At 38.9% G+C, this 21,361-nt stretch overlaps 1 protein-coding gene across 5 annotated transcripts in view; it reads right to left on the bottom strand.

The window, feature by feature from the left end:
• The window catches only part of FSHR (follicle stimulating hormone receptor), a 117,751-nt gene that overhangs the window by 6,141 nt on the left and 90,249 nt on the right, over window positions 1-21,361 (bottom strand). For all 5 annotated transcript variants that reach the window (XM_075204092.1, XM_075204090.1, XM_075204091.1 and 2 more), the window contains 4 exons: window positions 20,645-20,722; window positions 11,525-11,593; window positions 11,372-11,446; window positions 6,912-7,100 (listed from right to left, as the gene is read on the bottom strand). In XM_075204092.1, the coding sequence (XP_075060193.1) occupies window positions 6,912-7,100; window positions 11,372-11,446; window positions 11,525-11,593; window positions 20,645-20,722 (411 nt within the window). The remainder of the gene's footprint in view (window positions 1-6,911; window positions 7,101-11,371; window positions 11,447-11,524; window positions 11,594-20,644; window positions 20,723-21,361) is intronic.

The raw sequence follows: 21,361 nt of genomic DNA, 5'->3' as shown, positions 1-21,361 counted from the left end.
ATAATCTTATTGTGCACCAAGTAATCCTGAATACTATGCCTTAATATACCTTCCAGCACTTTCCCCACAATTGATGTCAGGCTTACAGGTCTATAATTCCCTGGTTGTGATCTTGTTCCCTTTTTAAACAACTGCACCAGATCTGCTATTCGCCAATCTTTTGGTACTGAGCCTGATGAGATTGAATCTATGAAAATTAAGAATAGCGATGTAGCTATTTCTGAGTTTTGCTCCATTAGAACCCTTGGGTGTATGCCATTTGGACCTGGAGCTTTATTTATCTTAATATTCTTCAGTCGCCTTAACCTTATAAATAAAGAGGGAATCCCTTTCCTGAAGTAGTCCATAGGGAATCTTCATCCCAACGTAGTATAAACTGAAAGAAAATAAAAAACCACAGGAGACAAATGCAACAGCTACTTATGGAGTCCCGCTGTTAAATGTCATTGAACCGAATGGATCTACCTACATGTAGTGTTGTGTTGCATATGATGCATTTCAGCACCAGATACAGTCATAAGCCAGCAGCTTATGACTGTAGTAGTAGCACAATATTATTATTGTAGTACAATATTATTATTTTCATTATTAATTTATTTATTTATAAGACGCCACAGATTCTGCAGCACCGGATACAGAAGCAAGTAACAAATAGATGGGGTAATACATGTCAGTAGCTCAGATGAGTGTGAGTAATGTTATGGAAACTCACACAGAGTGCAGCAAAAGACAGGACAGGACGTACGAGGGACAGGAGACAGAAGTGGGACAATAGGTAGAGAGGACCCTGTCCGCTAGGGCTTACATTCTAAAGGGAGGGGTGATGAGAGACAGTAGGACCAACTGAGAGAAAAATTTAGATGGTAGATGAGGAAGAAGAGGTGATGGATAGAATGGTTAGGAGGTGCTAGGATATGCATGCTTGAAAAAGTGAGTTTTGAATGAGTGTTTGAAGGACTGAAGGTTGGGGGAGAGGGGTCTTTTCACCCACGTCTAATGTTATGTTCTGCGTATGACAAATTTGAAATGCCTATCTAATAGCTTAGTGACATGGAACTGAATGCAGGCACAGTGAAAACTTGTGCATCTATATTCACAATTAGCATTTTGTGCCAGACGCAGCCTGATAGTCAACATCTACAATACATTATAGTATAATATTACAGTATGTTTTTTGTGCACTTCTACTGAAATGTTCTGCATATGACGCATATGAAATGCTCCACATGAGAGAGCCTGCAAGGGACAAGTAGTGTCAGGATTACAATGCATTGTATATGAAGTAGGAGTAGCCAGTAATTAGGTAAGAGTACTTAGCTACATAGCCAGAAGAGTTAGCGGATGAAAACGAGTCCTACGAGTCCAGCCACTGACATAGTACCTACTTTCCATTACTTGGTGATAATCCAATAATAAATATGGAAATGTAAATGTGAGACAAATGGCCATAAAATATGTAATTTGTTAGTATTTAATGGTATGTAAAAAAATATTAATAAAAAAAATGTAACATGTATGTGTGTAAAACACATATTTATTTCCATATGTTACAGATGCATATCATGTATGAAAATATCTTTAACTTAGCTGTGTATTAATGAAGATATGAATGTATAAAATAAAGATATTTTCCTGCATAATCAAAAAATAATCCATTAAAAAGTATAAAAACATACATATGCCAAATGCCCAAATTATTTACATGTTCTGTTGATCAATACAAACACAGGATAACATTGTTCATACAGTATATTATGATCCACTGCACATTTGGCAGGCAGAGGAGGAAGAGAAAGCAGCCCAGGGCCATGAGAGGGGGCAGGAGGAGGTCCCCGATATAACACATAGTGTAAATCCCACAAGTTGCAGACATGACACTGACAAAGCACTGCTCAATGTATATAGCATGTGTGTAGATGTTTGACTTCAGATACATTGCTGCATTTGTTAACAAGCATAAGTTACCTAAAAACTGTTTACCTAATAACTTCCAAACAATTGCTATTGTGCAACATAATGAGCCTGATTCATTAAGGAAAGTAAGGCAAAAAAATGAGTACGTTTCCTCTGGGACAAAACCATGTTACAATGCAAGGGGTGCATATTAGTATATTATTTTGCACATAAGTTAAGTACTGGCTGTTTTTTCATGCAAATACTTGATAGCTTTATTTTTACATTGAAATTTAAAGTAGATCTAGGACATGCCCTGCCCCAACTATAAATCTGTCCCCACATTCTAAATTTACCCCCCCCCCCCTCCAATGCAACATGGTTTTGGTGCAAAGTTACTCTTTTTTTTTTGCTTACTTTCTTTAATGAATCAGGCCCAATGTATGTAATGGTGTTTCAGCAGTTGTCCATAGAGATGCTGGAATCTCCGTTAATATATAAATATATATAAGACACAGGTAGGACTTCGCTAGAGACCACATATATTTTTTCACTGATCAGTCTCTAGCACAGGCTACCTGTGTTTTATATGAAAAACAGAAAAGAAATACATAGGATACAAGGAACAGAACAATAATGACTGCATTATAAATGATACATTCTTCTCATCTTCTCATACACGGTTCCCGGAGAAGACGGCGGTGTCAGCAGGATAGAGCCAGCAGTACCAGAAGAAGTCAGGTGGCGCAGGACTTGTGTCTGCTTTCATATGCTACAGAAGCAGCTGAACAACACTGCACACTGACTGTCAGATTATTCAACCACCTGGCTTCATTGCTTTAGCTTTTTAATATTATAATTAATTATTCTTTTTGTTTTTAGCTTAATGTTTTTGGTTATTGAAAGTCATTGTATTCTGATTGTATTATTTTATTTTATATAGCCCTTGGTACCAGATATAGTTCGCTGTCACCTCTTCTGATACGCAGTGATCTTACGCTTTGGCAATGTAGCTCATAGCGATGTTGACCAGGGGTTGATTCTGGACCTGCAAATTAAGTAGTTGCATATTTTACTTAATTCCCAGGGAAATTGGACTTCATCCAACTCCAATACTTTATGTTTTATATTTTTAGTGAATTAAGACAAGCTTTAGAGTTGTTTTTCTATTTCACCTTTTAACATTTATAGTATACAGTTACAGTATAAGCTTATTTAGATACATACAGTAACATTAAATAGGACGTTGTCAGATACAGATATTGTACATTAGATGCTGCTTTGTGGTTGCATCTGGATAAAAAATTCACCACTCACAGTACTTTGAAGGCTACTCCGTGACTCCATTCGGTTCCATTTGATTTAGCATTTCATTTCATCATACTCAAAACATAACAGTAGACTAACGCGCCTGGCACAAGAGTGCGTCATATGCAACGTAACTCTAGATAATACCATTCAGTTCTATGGCATTTAACGGTGGGGTTCCATAAGGAACAGTTGCGTTTTTTTCTTGTACTTTTTCTTATTTTATTTCACTTTGAAATACAGCGTGAATGTAGATTACCTTTGGATTTAGATATTTAATAAAATGGGTAATGAGGGTATGGGGGAGATTTTATTAAATAAGTGTTCTTTGAATCCAGGTTTGTGTGTTTATTTATCATTAGTCCAGTGTGTTGAATGACAGGTTTCAGTGGGCCCTGCTGCCAGGACATGCTGGTGTTTTCAGTTCAAAAAGCAGCAGCATGCTGTGGCAGCCATTTGTAGTGCCCACAATTCAATTCTACACATGCCAGCATACCCATGTTGTTTAAATTACTTATTTGTTTTCAATAGGAACAAATTTTTATGAGTGAATGACTTTATTATGAAGTGAGTTACATAGCGTATCGGTGGGAAATTAAGAGCTACGACAACTGGTGGTAGAAAGCAGTACTGCATGTAAAACATTTAATTGTGAACTGAAACCTCTGCAAAGTGTTGCGATGTGTTTCCGTGAAGAGCGTTACAGTAATGGAACTCTAATATGCATGGCATCATTTTATTACTTGTTACATCAGTAGCTCAATGATTATAAACTTATTTTGTACATAAATGAATGTATTTAAAATGTATTTATTTTATGAATTATATGTTTGGAGCTTGTTTAATTGCCCCAAACCACTGTCCCCATTGAAAATCATGGGGACTGCGATTTAAAGCGAAACTTAGAATAATGCAGTATATATCTATGATATCTCCTGCATTAGGCTTTTGTTACATAGCTATGTTACCTAAAAATACCTACACCATGGGGAAAAAGCCTTCACTACATCGGTAATGGCTTAATAAATAGGCCCCTATATCACTCTACACCGGCGGTTCCCAAACTGTGCGCTGCGGCTCCCAGGGGTGCCGGGACCCAGCAGCCTCCTCGCAGCTTGTTACTGACGTCTATATTCAGTGACAGCTGTGGGAGAGAGGAGGCTGCTGGGTCCCGGCTCCCGGCGGATTTGTTAAGTTTCTGTGTTCTTTGGTTTTTCTTTATGTCTGGCTCGCGGCACCCCAGTGACAGCGCCGCAGACAGAGGGGCAGAGGAGAGTGACAGAGGGGCAGAGGAGAGTGACAGCGGGGCACAGGAGAGTGACAGCGGGGCACAGGAGAGTGACAGTGGGGCAGAGGAGAGTGACAGCGGGGCAAAGGAGAGTGACAGCGGGGCACAGGAGAGTGATAGAGGGGCAGAGGAGAGTGACAGCGGGGCACAGGAGAGTGACAGCGAGGCGTGACAGAGGGGCAGAGGAGAGTGACAGCGGGGCACAGAAGAGTGACAGCGGGGCACAGAAGAGTGACAGCGGGGCAGACAGAGGGGCAGAGGAGAGTGACAGCGGGGCACAGGAGAGTGACAGAGGGGCAGAGGAGAGTGACAGCGGGGCACAGGAGAGTGACAGAGGGGCAGAGGAGAGTGACAGCGGGGCACAGGAGAGTGACAGCGGGGCAGACAGCGGGGCACAGGAGAGTGACAGCGGGGCAGACAGAGGGTCACAGGAGAGTGACAGAGGGGCAGAGGAGAGTGACAGCGGGGCACAGGAGAGTGACAGCGGGGCACAGGAGAGTGACAGCAGGGCAGAGGAGAGTGACAGCGGGGCAGACAGAGGGGCACAGGAGAGTGACATCGGGGCACAGGAGAGTGACAGCGGGGCAGACAGAGGGGCACAGGAGAGTGACAGCGGGGCACAGGAGAGTGACAGAGGGGCAGACAGAGGGGCACAGGAGAGTGACAGGGGGGCACAGGAGAGTGACAGAGGGGCACAGGAGAGTGACAGCGGGGCACAGGAGAGTGACAGCAGGGCAGTGGAGGAGGACACAGCGTGAGAGGGGCAGTGGAGGGGACACAGCGTGAGAGGGGCAGTGGAGGGGGATACAGCGTGAGAGGGGCAGTGGAGGGGGACACAGCATGAGAGGGGCAGTGGAGGGGGACACAGCAGAGAGGGGCAGTGGAGGGGGACACAGCGTGAGAGGGGCAGTGGAGGGGGGGACAGGGTGACAGGGGGCAGTGTGAGAGAGGGCAGTGTGCCTGAATGCAGAGGGGGCAGTGTGTCTGGATGCAGAGAGGGGAGTGTGTCTGGATGCAGAGGGGGCAGAGTGTCTGGATGCAGAGGGGGCAGAGTGTCTGGATGCAGAGGGGGCAGAGTGTCTGGATGCAGACGGGGCAGTGTGTCTGAGGGCAGAGTGTCTGGATGCAGAGGGGGCAGTGTGTCTGAGGGCAGAGTGTCTGGATGCAGAGGGGGCAGTGTGTCTGGATGCAGAGGGGGCAGTGTGTCTGGATGCAGAGGGAGCATTTTTGCATACAACTAAATAAGCATTTCTGTCCTGACCTAAATACCTATTATAATTTTTTGACCCAACTACTTCTAAAACAGGACTGCTCAATAATTATTTTGGAGGGGTGCCTTGAAAAAATTTGGAGACTCTAAGGGTGCGGCGAACTGCAAAAGTTTGGGAACCACTACTCTACACAGATAAAAGAACAATGGAAACATGATAGGACCAGCAAAACCATGCCATAGCCTGCACTCGAGGGGTTTTCAATGCAGGTATGTTTTTTTCTAGAAGACCTGAACATGCTCAGCTGTAAACTAAACTTGCCACTTGTACATAAAACACATAGTGAGATTCATGGTGACACGGCAATTAGCATTGCTACCTTGTAGCACTGGGACCTTGAGTTACATTGAAATCAGGGTGTTCAAAGATATACTGGTAAGTTGATAGGCTCCTAAATATATTAGCCCTGTTGTGGGCCTGTACTAGAGAAATTAGATTGTAAGCTTGACTGGTGCAGTGACTGGTGTGCTTGAATAATCATTCTCTGCACAGCGCTGTGTAATATGCTAGTGCCATATAAATAAATAGTAATAATTATTATACAGATAAGTTTAATACTTATAACATAGTAGGTGTAGTTCTAGAATAAATCATATCATTTTTACAAGGAAGGAAGTCGGAAAAAGCTACAACAGAGCACGTAATTTCTGTCTTCTTAATGGCACATTCTGTATCCTTAGCACGCTGAGAAAAGACACTGAAAAATGACATGAAAGTTCCAATGACATAATTCTCAAGACCTCAGGTGAACGCAGTTCCTATTTCACAGACAATTTATTTTAATTGCCTTTTCTTGGGACTATACATTCACAATCAATACTTTACTAGAATAATGTATGTCACATTATTAGGTCAATGACGTGGGTGATATAAGTTATAATTTGAATCCGTGAGTACCAGTGCTTCCAATTTTGTACAATTTATGTTTCAACTGGTTATGAAAAGTTAGACACTTGCATTATTATTTTAATGAATATTGTGTAAAACCAACAGCCTCAGTACGCTGTTGGTTAGTGTTACAAAAATACCTTCTTTAAATTAAGTGAAGGAAATCAACTTTGAATAGGGAGGAACAGATACACAAAAAATGTATATGAGTATGTCAGATCACCTACATTTATTGGCTGTTTTCAAAGCAAATAGAAACGTACCTTTTCTGTTTCTTCCAATTTGCAAAGGCGCAGCAGTGGCTTGGGTAAGTCAGGTTGGCTTCAATCAGATTGGACAACGTTTCCAAAGCAGGCAGCTTTTTCAAGTTATAAGCATGGTTAGCTATCAGCTTTTTTAGATTTTCCAGACCATAACCCGGCAAAGAACTGATTTGTGTTTTTGAAATATCCCTTCAAAAAGAGACAAAGTGGAATTATGGGAAGGAAAACACTTCCTTATGATTCAAATTTGATTCAAACATTTTTTAGCTTATTGAAATTGTGTTGACCTCATCTTCCTCCTCAGGCTTTATTTTGACTCTGGATAAATAAGAAAAAGTCTTTCAACAAAGAATGATTTTATTAGAGTTTGACCGATGTACCTTTTACCTCACTATAGCGTCATATGTTTTGGAGTACATTTTTCTCAGGTTATTTATCTTTACCAGTATCTGGATACTTATAACATAAATGAAGAAAACATTATTAATACAGTCTCAGGTATGCAGCATAATGCTGTGCGATGACTCCACATAGACTTCTCCTGTCAAGTTATGATCTTTATCAGCGCTGAAGCCTACTAATGATGTTGTATGAGAACATAGCATAAATCCATATATAACAATAGTATATATATTATATATGCTCAATATTGTAATAGTATATAATACTCAGAGTAAGAGTACTTGTAAATTTTAAACCAGGATACGCCATTTTTATAATCCAGCCTGTGCCACAAACAGACCCGATATGTCGCTTCCGATGCCAACCACCAGACCATGCACAATGATGTCAGCTGGTCAGGCCCCTTCTACTAAGGCAACAGCATCTATATGGAGAGACACCAAACCATTCCTCACAACCAAACCATTAACTCCTAAGTACCCACATGTGTCTCTCCCCCTGAGTTCACAACACCCTCACCCAAACTCAATAACCTTACAATAAACACTTCACTCCCCAATAACTTTCTATATATCTATATATTAAATACAAAATGTCTCCCATAGGCAGTAATATAAATGTCAGGTTTAGGAGCATATACAATGTAAATGTGACCCTGTGAGCAATCTAGTTAGGGATAACCTAGACCTGGCCTACCAGCTCGCCTCCGTGCTGACTGTAGCAAGACAACATTACCCTGTTATTGACATTGAGTACTGTATTGAGGGGATATGTTGCTCCAAATGGAATGATATGCCACGTGGTATATACCGGTTAAAAGACAGAAGGACCCAATTATACAGATCTGTGGTATTAGCTGGCACTTAATAATATTTGACAATAATGATAATGATGATGATAGAAAAAAAATCTTCACTCTGAGGCAGATCTAATTTGCTTCAATTTACTTTATAATACGGTACATAAATATCTGTTCTTTCCCCCTCACATCTCTATGTGACGCAAGGGAGAATGAGCAGAGATTTCTGTAAAAACTTGTGCACTGTGTCTCCGCTGATTGTTCCGGAGACAAATTACGTCCCCATGGACCCATGGACCGTGCAGGAGCATCTATACCTGTAGGAAAATACTAAACTCTGCAGCCACATTAATCATCATCAGCATCAGCTATTGATATAGCGCCACTAATTCCGCAGCGCTGTACAGAGAACTCACTCACATCAGTCCCTGCCCCATTGGAGCTTACAGTCTAAATTCCCTAATATAGACACACACACACACACACACAGACTAGGGTCAATTTAATAGCAGGCAATTAACCTACTAGTATGTTTTTGAAATATGAGAGGAAACCGGAGGACAGAGGGGAAACTCACGCAAACACGGGGAGAACATACAAACTCCACACAGATAAGGCCATCGTCGGGAATTGAACTCAAAAATATCACAACTGTCCCTGGCATTGTGACACATAACTGGCGAGCGCCACACTTTTTTGTGGTTTACTCCCCATATAATAGTAGACAAGGTATCTTGTAATTTTTCATCCCCCTAAGCATTATCATTCATCCTGATAAAATAAAGTAAATGGGCCTTCTTAAAATACACAGACTTAGATAGGAATTCTCCATGCTGGGGCTTTATTAATAAATGGTGCAAGCAGAACATATATGCTGTGAGTTGACCTATATAAACCAATAAGATATTGGCTAATAACTGTAAAGTCTTTAAGGCTGCTATCTGATTGGTTGCTATAGGTTACACACCATCTTTCCACCAGAACATCAAAAGATATTTGCTGTTTTCTTTTTTGATACATTGTAATTTCTTCTTAGAATAAATAAACCAGCGATACTTAATTACTATCTTTGCCACAATTATTCCAATTTTATTTGTTTGACTTGTGAATTCCTCAATTGTTGCTTAATTGATGCAAAAATAAGTCAATGTCTGTTTAAGCGATCACCTACAGAAAGTAATGCTAAGTTTGCAGAGAGAGACGGAGGCCACTAGGACAAGGTTGGAGTGGCAGCATTCCTTGCTAGGTACAGAGTAGGCACAACGATGCGTCTAGTATTATGGAGCAGTCAAATATAGCATTTCATTTTGTGGAGTCAGATTATTAAAATGAGATAATTAGGCAGAGACAGTGCATTTTTAGGGACATTCCTTCCGTTTCACCTGTTTTTCTCACCAGCACCTAAGACACACTTTGCACGTTCCATTTGCACCTTGGCAGAGAATTGTATTTATAGGTCTACTTTGTCCAATGTAAAAAAAAACTTCAACCACACAAAAGTGTTACTTGTTCCATCACTCATAATTATTTTTAGCCATAAATGAGGCTAAGCCTCAAACTCCATGGCTAGGTGTCGTCTTTGACTTAGAGCTGTCATTTGTTCCTTATTTCCAATCTGTCCCCAAATCCTGTCACATGCATCCAAAAAATATCTCACTGCAAACCTTTATTCATGCCTTCATAATCTTCCTCATTGACTACTACAATTCCCTTCTTACCAGTCCTCCCCTAACCAACTGATGCACAACCCAGGCACACATGAATCTCACATTTATTGCCGCCTACAGGAAGCAGGACAGGTGCATGGTGCCCCTGTAACTTACATGTACATGCTTCAGTGCCTACTGTATGTACCATGAAGGGTTATTTAATACAGCATTAGATGCAAATATTTGTGCACACAGTTATATTCTTATTCACCATGCTCTAACACTGATGATATGTTGAACTCTGCTACAAGCAATGGGTGGTGGCGATATCTTCACAGCAAGGTCAGGAAAGATAATATTGCAAAATGAAACTCTACGGTCATAAGACCTACTCATCGCTAACATCGCTCTTTGGAGGTGATGTGGAGCGCAGACATCGCGCTGCGCACATTGCCAGCAATTACAAACAATTAAAAAACTTTGCTCATTTTCCATCATACATCCATTCTCTCAAATCTCCGCCATGCAGTGTCTCACGGACGTTCTGGACACACTTAGCGGCAAATTGAACTCCCCCCTTTATTCTTCTTTGGTAGAGGCACACATGTCACAAGCTGGCAGGATGGTTGGTATTAAGGTTGAATCCAGTCATCAAATAAGTTAGTTACATTAAAAAAGGAAAAAAAAATGATTTTAAGGTGTCAACTTTGTTTCATATAGATGTACATTTGCCACCACAATCCAGCATCAGTGTGACAGCAGCATGACATCACTACTCTGTGCTGCTGGATAATCTTGCTCCTTCAGCTATCTAACTCTCAGTCTGTAGCTTTCTGCTTGCCTTCATTCTTCCCCTGATATCATCCACATCTCATCTGTGAGGAGTTGGTATGTTCTCCACGTGTTTGTTTGTTGTTTCCTCCGGGTCCTCCGGTTTCCTCCCATACTCCGAAAAAACATACTGGTAGGTTAATTGGCAGTTAACAAATTGACCCTAGTCTATCTGTCTGTGTGTGTGTTAGGAAATTTAGACTGTAAGCTCCAATGGGGCAGGGACTGATGTGAATGAGTTCTCTGTACAGCGCTGCGGAATCAGTGCCACTACATAAATAAATGGTGATGATGACATGATAGTTACCATAATACAGCCCTCATGAAATCATTGTCCTGCTCTCTCGTACGCACTGAAGGGCCAGAAATAAAGAATAGCAAATAAAAGGTGCTCTGACCTACTCAAAAGTAAAATTTCAAATAAAACTAATACATGAAAAAAGCAGAAAATGAAAATTATCAACTTATCTGCTCGGTTGTACTGTTACACACAGACATCAGACAGGCCTCTTATAGTACAAATGACTGAACTACATCAGCCAATTGGAAGTGCCCTTAGGACTTCACTGACTTTCAGATTTGTGTTTGCAATTCCCATACTTGTATCTGGGATTTATGATGTGCAGCGCAATATGCTAGTAAACGGACACCTCAGAATTACAAACTAAACTTATATATCTCAGGTATTGATTTGTTCTTTCTCATAGATCTAAGCTGTAGACAAAACCAAAGATCTCACAAGTTTAATTTAAACCTCATCAAGGAAAGATATAACTTACAATACTTCAGGTCCAGTGGCTCCATGGAAAACAAGATCTGGTAATGTTGTTAGTCTCTGATTGCCGCTCAGGACTCTGCACAATAAAATTCAAGGAATTAATAACAGTATAAAATGAGAACATGTAGCAGATAAACTTGTTCAATAAACTCACAGTTCATGTAAATTTGTGCCATTGAATGCGTGGTTTTGTATTTCCTCAATAGAATTCTGTACAAGCTTCCTGGAAAAAATAAAACTTTTTTTTAAAAAGTTTATCAAGTAGTGTTATTACTGGATTATTGTGCATTGGTATATCTAAAGTTAGTTTTTAGTGCATTAATAGGTTCCATTGTCAGGAATATTGGGTCCATTTACTGTAGGTCAGAGGTGTCCAAACTCAGTCCTCAAGGGGTACCAACAGTTCATGTTTTCAGGATTTATGTCTGTAGAAACAGGTGACATAATTACTGACCCAGCCAAATAGATTAACTCACCTGTGCATGATTAAAGACATCCTGAAAACATGAACTGTTGGTAGCCCGTAAGGACTGAGTTTGGACACCTCTGATATAGGTGTTTACTGTGACAAGAACATATCAAACATTATTTTTATGACGGGTACCTTCTTGAGATCAATCTGCATCTGCTGTTTTGAAGAGAGTGGATAGGTAGAATAACCTGTAGCCAATTAGATCATCATTAAGTTCACAGCATACAGTAGTTCAGGAGACAAGTGTGCTGATTTTATGAGAGTCAGTGACCTGTACTGTGACCTTGTTAGTTAGACAGGACTGCATTTCACAAGGGCAGTGTAATGACATGGAAGGGAAATGGAGGCAGGCAATAGACTACAGATAGACATATTATAGCAAGGAACAAGGTATAACAGTGGAACAAAGAAGCGATTTGAGGCTCCTGTCAAATTGTGGTGGAAATACTGTACCTTCAAAAGCATTCCTAAAAAAATAGTTAGCTGCAAGCAGATGCTTCTATTGAGACAATAGGGGCCTGATTCATTAAGGAACGTAAATGTCGATATGTGCCGTATTTTGCTCAAAATTGCACTGCGTATGCCCAGAAATAGAGTATACGCCACTGAATGCGAGTGCATGCAATTCATCTTTGAACACAAAGGACACAGCCAACAATCTGAATGGTGGAACGTGGGAGGAAAGGGGCGCATGCATGTAGGCAAAGTACGCATGCCAAGATCGAACGCACGCAGATCCATCTGAATCACACTCTGGGCATATCTTTCAGGTACGTGAATTTTAGCCGTATCACATGCACCAGCTACAGGGCAGGTGTAAGTGCCAAGTGATAGTGATGACGGTCGCGTGTACATGCTAGAACGCGGGTTTGCAATCATGAGTAACTGTAAAAATGCAATTTGAACAGTAAATAAATAATAAGGACAGTTTCGCCACTGTCAGAAACCTTAATGTGTAAGATTTTTTTTTAAATGAAATGTTTCGATTTTTCACTGTTATCAAGTGTTTCTTCTTTTCTTGTTTTCAAAATAACCTTGTTATTTAATATCTGACTATAAAACATAAAAATACATAGTTTAATTTTATTAAAATACAAAACTGTTCAGTGCACATTAGCTCAAGTGATGCAAAAAAAATAAATAAATTTGAAACATAAATCAACAGTGTCAAAATATATCCAGTGCAGACTCACCAAGTAATCCCCAGAATTCCAAGTAGTAGTGTCTGCTCACCTTTTAGTGATGCACCTACTATTTGAATTCTTGTAGGTTAGCCTTAGTCAGTTTCTTATGGATATACACACCTCTAGTTGTTTAATAAATCCTCAGTCAGCTCCAACATTTGTATATATAAGTAAAGATACAAATACTAGCAGATATAGTGCATTACCGTTTAATTAAATCTTCAGTATTAAAGAATAAAAACACACTTACAAAATAATATATAAAAAACAAATGTATATAAAAAATGTAGATGCAAATATTCCTACCAGAACTGGAATGTCAATTTTGCAGTGTTCAAAAAAATGCTAAAATCCCCAGAGTCTGTGATCACCGGACGCTAAGTTCCAAAGATGTAGCAGTAGGTAAGAAGATTTTAATAACACTTTTCCCAGTCCTCCAATGAGTTTCATTTGCAAGTCACCGGTATATTTTAAGGCAGATAGGGTGAAGTCAGTTTAGATCCATTTTATACTCGCTGTGACCAATTGCGACATTTATTAACAGTAGTTGCTAAAAATGAAAATGTTAATATACATACATACAATGATCAGCCACAACTTTAAAATCACCTGTCTAATATTGTGTAGGCCCCCCTCGTGCTGCCAAAACAGGTCTGATCTGTCGAGGGATGGACTTCACAAGACCTCTGAAGGTGTTCTGTAGTATATGGCACCAAGATGTTAGCAGAAGATCCTTTAACTCTTGTAAGTTGCGTGGTGGATGCCTCTAAGGCTTGGACTTGTTTTTCAAGCACATCCCACAGATGCTTGAATGGATTGATATCTGGAGAATTTTGAGGCCAATTCAACACCTTTAACTCTTTGTTCCTGAAGAATTTTTGCAGTGTGACAGGGCGCATTGTCCTGCTGAAAGCGACCACTGCCATCAGGGACTACCGTTGCCATGAAGGGATGTGTTTGGTTTGCAACAGTGTTTAGCTAGGTGGTATATGTCAAAGTAACATCCACATGAATGCCAGGACCCATGGTTTCCCAGCAAAACATTGCCCAGAGCATCACACTGCCTCCACCGACTTGCATTCTTCCCATAGTGCATCCTGGTACCATCTCTACCCCAGGTAAACGATGTACACGCACCCAGCCGTCCAAATGATGTAAAAATAAATGTGAATCATCAGACCAGGCCATCTTCTTTCATTTCTCCATGGTCCAATTCTGGTGCTCACGTGCCCATTGTAGACACTTTCGGCAGTGAACAAGGGCCAGCATTTTCATTCTAAACAGTCTGCGACTATACAGCAAGCTGCAAATCGCTGTGAGTTCTGACACCTTTATATCATAGCTAGCATTAACTTTTTCAGTAACTAGTGTTATAGTATCTCTCTGTGGGATTGGACCAGATGCTATGCATAACTTCCCGCAATAATGATAAAGGTAATTTGTTTTTCTTCTGAATGTTCTAAATGACAACACTTACATAGTATGTTTTTCTCTCATTACTATCGTGAGAGGTTTTCAATGTTACTAAAACACTTTAAATATGGTGTGACGGGATTGGGCAACACCGCCAAGATAATCTCCCAATGGACCATCAATTCGCAAGGTTACATGGACTGTCAATCCAGGACCAGTTCTTAAATTTCACCCGGTGGATAGGGGGAGGGCGATTGTTCACACATGGGGGAGTAAGAAGTAAGGGACAGGAAGTGAGGGACAGCTAGAAGCCCTGACATGTACCAAAAGCATGGAAGAGGTTAATTTCAGGATGGACTGGGTGCTATTTAAGATCTGGAGGTGGGGAAAGCCAAGGATTATCCATTGTCCTCTACAGGACTCTCCAAGACATTATGGAAGGGGAGCCACTGTGGAAGGCTGACTCATCTCCACTCCCACTCCAACCCCCTGGTCCAACTCTCACTAATGTTCAAGAAGGAGAGACCCAGGGATTTGCCCGAGGGGAGGGGGGGCGTGCTTTCTGAGGATTCATTTCCTGAATTGTACATCGCTGACTAATGTTGAGTTTCTGGGCTCTACAAGCAGATCCATTGATCATCACTGTCCTGTATTTTGGGAAGGAGGCTGTTGCTCCATTTGGGGAAATGTCAACACCTCACTCCATTGGGAGATACTGGGAGGTTCTGGGTAAATTGGTGCACCCACAGAAGTAGGGAGACTGATACCCAGAGTTGGCTAAGTGGCCAGAAACAGCAAGATACCAGGACCCCCTGAATCTCCTGTTGACAGACTCTTTTGCCTGTGGAACCTTTGCATGACTAAAGTGGGTGGGGAACTTTGCTGGGACTCCTTTTGACACTTGCAATCCGCTGACCTATTGTTTTAGTGTGCAAGCATATCTCCTGTTGTGTTGCTGTAGAGAAAGTAAAGATAGCATTATATCTTTCATTCTCCGCCTTGCCTGTGTGATTCCTGAATCTAAGAGGCCAGGGTAACCTAGTGATGTTCAGTTCTAAAAACCCGGAATCCTCACATACGGTAGTACTCACTGTTGTTTATAACCTTCTCCATGGTAATCAGCACGTCCATATATTAACACTATGCAAATGGGAATATTCTGTTATAAATTGGCATCTTATGTTTCTAATAGCAGAAATGGACTTTTTATATATCTGTCTCCAAATTCTTGAATTGTGTCCCCTTTATTCTTAATAGGTTTACAAGCCAGACATACTTCTCACTTGTGAAATCCCTTGGTTCTAACTTCTACATTTCACCTGACACATGTGAAAGGTACTTTTACTCATTGATAGTTTTAACAAACTAGCTCTACAAACTAATATCGGATGAAATTTAAAAAATATAGGGAAAATATATAACAATAAAATTAGATCTAATTTAACAAAGAGAGAGAAGCAATACAATTGTCACAGAAAGATACGACAATAATCATAAAAAAAATCAGATAAGTGAGGAAGTGTGGTAGTATTAGATAACAAGAAATATATAGCAGAAATAGAGAGACAATTTAATGGGATGACTACTTATACCAGATTAAAAAAATTATCCAACTAATACAATTTAAGACAGCTTAAATAATTTAATAATATATACATAGACGACAGCACCCTTATTAAAGAAGAACAAGCTTATTTTGTTATTGATGAACTATCCACACCATTTATATACATTGTCCTGAAGATACATAAGAGAATAACCAATTCCCCAGGAAGACCTATTAATTTCTGGGGTGATTGGAATAATTAAAGATCTTTCATCCTTTATTGATTTTTGTTTACAGCCCTTAGTAGTGCAGAAGTCTTCCTATTTAAAAGACACAAGTGATTTTCTGAAAACATTATATATGATGAAATGGTGAGATGAACATTATTTGCTTACAGAAGATGTAACTTCATTGTACAAGATTATTGAACATCAAAAGGGATTAATAATTGTTGACTTTTTCTTAAGAAAAAATGTACTCAAACAAGGTCTAAACATTTTTGAAAAGGAGGGTATTATGTACAGTTTGTCCAAAAATGATTTACTTTAATGGACAATACTACATTCAGGGGACAGGCATGGCTATAGGCTCCATGTTTGTCCCAAGCTATGCCAACTTATTTTTGGCTTATTGGGGCAAAGTAAGCATTTGGGAATCCAACCCATTTGGGACAAGCCTATTGTCCTCATACATATTTGTTGACGACATGCTATTTATTTGGAGAGAAGACAGAAAAGAACTAGAGGAATTCTGCACCTATTTAAATAATATTAACTATAACAGTACATTTGCATTTAATATCAGCCAAACTTCCATCAATTATTTAGATTTAAGTATCTATATAAAGAAAGGACGGTATACACTAAATGCTACAAAAAATCCACTGATGTGATTACGTATATTCAAGCGAACATTGAACATCATGAGAGCTGGCTGAATGGTGTTCAATTCAGCCAATTCTTAAGATTAAAAGGAAACTGCACAGAAAAAGATGTTTTAGAATGTCGGATGGATGACATGGAAGAGAATTTCAAAATACAAAACAAAAAAATTAGAACAAGCAAAAGTAAAAGCGTTCAAAAGAAAAATAGAAGGAAACAAATAACACTGATAAGTCTTTTATTACTAAATATAGTTGTCACCAGAGGGAAATTAGAAAACATTTTATGGAAATATTGGGGCATTATATGTAAAGTCCCAGCACTAAAACTTACCTTCATTTATGGAAGAGCCCCAACTCTTGAGGATAAACTAGTTAAAAGTGCCTCTCTGGAGAATTTAAACTAGGGACATATTAGAACCAAGGGATTTCACAGGTGTGTATTATGTCTGGCATGTAAAACTATTTAGAATAAAAGAGGCAAAATTCAAGAATTTGTAGTACAAGGCCAGACATATAAAATAAATCAATTTATAACATGCAATAAAAATAATCTATTTTATTTGATGGGATATCATTGCTGCCTCTTTTATATGGGCAAGACTTCAAGAGCAATTAAAGTGTGGCTAGCCAAACACATCTGGAATATTAAAAAGAGAAAGGAAAATCACTCTATTTCAGTCCACTTTAAGGATAATGTATCATTGATTTTTGGAGATACAGGATAATTGGAGATATAGAAATTTTGAAAGTCAACTTGCCCGGGCAGAGGTGTCTTGGTTTTATAAATTAAATAGTTTATTCCCTAATGGTCTTAATAAGAAGTTTGACATTAAATGGGTTTTAGCCTAAAAAAAGACCAAAGGGACCATATAATTGGAATATGTGAAAAGGTTATAAACAACAATAAGGGCTACAATATCTAAAGCATCTTAGTAACGTTGACAACGTCTCACGATATTGATAAGAGAAAAATGTTCTACGTAAGTGTTGCCATTTAGAACATTTGGAATAGAAATGATTTGCCCTTCATCGTTACCTCGGAGGCGTCCAGGTTGCCATGGTAACCTCTCGCCAGAGTTGTGGGTGATAAGTCTGCTTCAATATCTTAGCCGACGAGAGACGCAGAATGGAAGAAAAGAATGCCATATGGATTATGGGAATTGGTTATTAGGATAGCGTGCCACAACAAATGGATATTAAATTTCCTGAAAAGTTAGAATTTGAACTGCGCAATGGTATTTCTAGTATAGGAAAATAATTATGTATATTAAAATGTTAATTTTTAGCAACTAATGTTAATGAATATCGTGACTGGTCACCTCGAGTACAGAATTGACCAAAACTGACTCCACCCCAACCGGCTTGAAAAAGACTGGTGACTTGTTTTTGAAACACCTACTGCAACATCTTTGGAACTCAATGTCCGATGATTACAGCACCCTGGGGAATTTACCATTCTTTTGAACATTTTAATATTAAAAATCCCGTTCTCGAAGGTAGAATTTACATTTTGGATATACATTTATTTATTGTGTATTATTATGTAAGTGTGTTTTTATTCATTAAAACTGGAGATTTTTTTTTAAATGGTAAAGGAGTAGATCCGCTATTATTTGTGTCTTCCCTTATATACAAATGGGGGAGCTGACCAAGGATTTAAGGCAGGGGTGTCTAACCTTTTAGCTTCCATGGGCCACATTGGAAGACGACGAGTTGGTTTGGGCCGCACATAAGATACACTAACAATAACGATAGCTGATCATCCAAAAAACCATAGAAAACATAGTTAACATATATATATATATATGAGAAAAAAAGTGAAATATATATATATATATATATATATATATATATATATCACTTTTTTTCCAAATCCCCCTATACTTACCTTTCAATCGCCCTGTTCAAAAAATCCTCTCTAGTTATTATACTATAATCACTTTTTGCATTGTTTCGATGCAATATCAATAAAGTGCATTTAAGCCAGGCATTGTATATCAGGGTGCCCTGACCAGGCCTGCGGTACCTGACATATACATCACTGTGACCCCAAATTGTGACCTGTTTTGCTAATTACACCACTATGTTAGTTAAGGGATAACAACTTATAATGGGCCAAAGAGAATAATATATAATGCCCCATTAGTATTACAAGTAGAAGTATGTAGCAGGGAGATAAGGTCCATGATGCTCCAGGACCAGGTGACTTTTGTTCACTAGTCAGCGTCCCTTGAAATAATAAAAAAAATCCCCCTTAACTTACCTTTTAATTGGCTTGTTCTTCTGTCCTCTTCTCTTCTTTTCTTCAATTCTGTGCTGCTGATTGTTCTTCTCGCGTGGGTGACTCCTCTGTGTTGTGCTCCGCAATGGATGTTGGGTGTGATGACATCACACCCGACATTCACTGCGAGCACCGCAACGGAGGAGGAGACAAGGGAGGGAGCCGGAGTACCAGCTGACGTGATCGCGTGACCGCAAGGTAAGTATTTTCTTTTCTTTTTTTTGTAGGATTTTTTTTTCCATTAACAGTGCTGCCCCCTTGCCACAACCAAAACTCCTTCTGGGCCACATTTACAGGTGTGCTGGACAACCCTGATTTAAGGAATAACTAGAAGTGTGCATATCCATAAGAAACTGAATATGGCTACTATACAATAATTCACATAGTAAGTGCTTTACCAAAAGGTGAACAGGCAGTACCACTGGAGATCACTGGGAGAAGATGTAGAGTCTGCACTGGATATATTTGGACACTGTTGAATAGGTTTCAAATTTTATTGCATCATATAGGCTCAGACGCATTACATGATTTTGTATTTTAATGAAATTACACTATGTTATTTTTATGTTTTATATTCACATATTAAAAACCAAGGTTATTTTGGAAACAACAACAAAAAAATAATTAATTCACAACTGGGAAAAATATAAGAATTAGATTTTTTTTTGTATACACATTAAGGTTTCTGACAGTACTGAAACTTTCCTTATTATTTATTTACTTAGTTATTCTTTTAAATGTGGTGTGATTGCTAAAGGGAAGTTTGGCTGCAGTTAGTTGGGGCACTGTAAGAATATATGCACATTTATTATATATTGTTTTGTACAGTAGGCATTAAGAACATCTTGATATATGTATTACATGTGAAAAAAACTTTTTAAAATGTATTTTTATTAATTATTATATTACCAGGTGATAATGTATTTAATAATAATTTATTTTAACTGTGCGTTCTGATGGGACTAAGAATACATATGCATTGTGCGTATCCTACAGTGTGTTGTTTCTGTCTGCATACGACCATATAGTCAGAATGTACATTTACCCGTATTCAACTAGAAACGTTTCTTGAGATCCTCTTAAACCTGAATATGGGTGTACTTGCATGCAATTTCTGTCCAATTTAAAATAAAAACGCAAATTGTGTTCACTTCACGTTTCTTGATGAATTAGACCTTAGATTTCCAAACTGTTCGCCCAATTATGGGCCAATGATTGTTGGATTTTGGGTGGCTAAACTGTAGTGAAAATCAAAAAGTGCGGCCAAGCCACCAAAGCGTGAAAGACTCCAGACCAAAGAAGATTCTTACAAAAGAGAGTGGAAGACTGCCCCGCAATATAGAGGGTCAAACTATTTTGGATCCCTAGGTTTACTTCTTATTTCCTGGGATGAATGATCCTTAGAATAAAACATGTCTGCCTATGTTTTCTTTAAAATTCTCCTTCATAAAGATACATTATTTAAGTTATTATTCTAATATATGGACATACTTACAACCTGACACTTTCTTTACTGAGTCCAGCAAATGCATTTCTTTCAATTTTCTTTATATTTATATTATCTTGAATATCCCTAAAAAAGAGAAATAAAAATAATTTCTGGTATTAAACATTGGATGAAAGTTGTGTAATACATTTATATCACTTATTGCTGTGGGCTTCTGTAGACTGTAGATGCTTTTAAACTTGATGGATGTTACCTGTTAGAAGAAGTGTGAGTCAAATGCTAGAGAAGAAAGGAATTGAGAATACAGGTCTATGAATAGAACCGAGCAGTGTCTGGGACATCCATGTAATATTTCCTATAAGTAACAATAAAGTACCTGAGCATGACAGTAATGACCCACGAACCTATACTATCATCTGTGACAAAGGAATGGAGTAATCTGGCCTGATTTATTAAGGAAAGTTAAGCAAAAAATTGAGTAAGTTTTCTTACTCAAGTTTTCTGGACAAAACCATGTTACAATGCAAGGGATGCAAATTAATTTATTATTTTGCACATAAGGAAAATAATGTCTGTTTTTTCATGTAGCACTCAAATAATTGATTGCTTATTTGTACACTGAAATGTAAAGTTGATCTAGGACATGCCCTACCCCAAATATAAATCTGCCAAATAATAAACTAATGTGCACCCCTTGCATTGTAACATGGTTTTGTCCATGAGAAAACTTACTTATTTTTCCCCTTACTTTCTTTAATGGATCAG

The sequence above is a fragment of the Mixophyes fleayi genome, chromosome 3 (assembly GCF_038048845.1).
Source record: "Mixophyes fleayi isolate aMixFle1 chromosome 3, aMixFle1.hap1, whole genome shotgun sequence".
In the NCBI taxonomy this organism is placed as follows: Eukaryota; Metazoa; Chordata; class Amphibia; order Anura; family Limnodynastidae; genus Mixophyes; species Mixophyes fleayi.
Note: the sequence above shows the minus strand (reverse complement) of the source record. Positions and strands in the feature narration are given on the sequence as shown.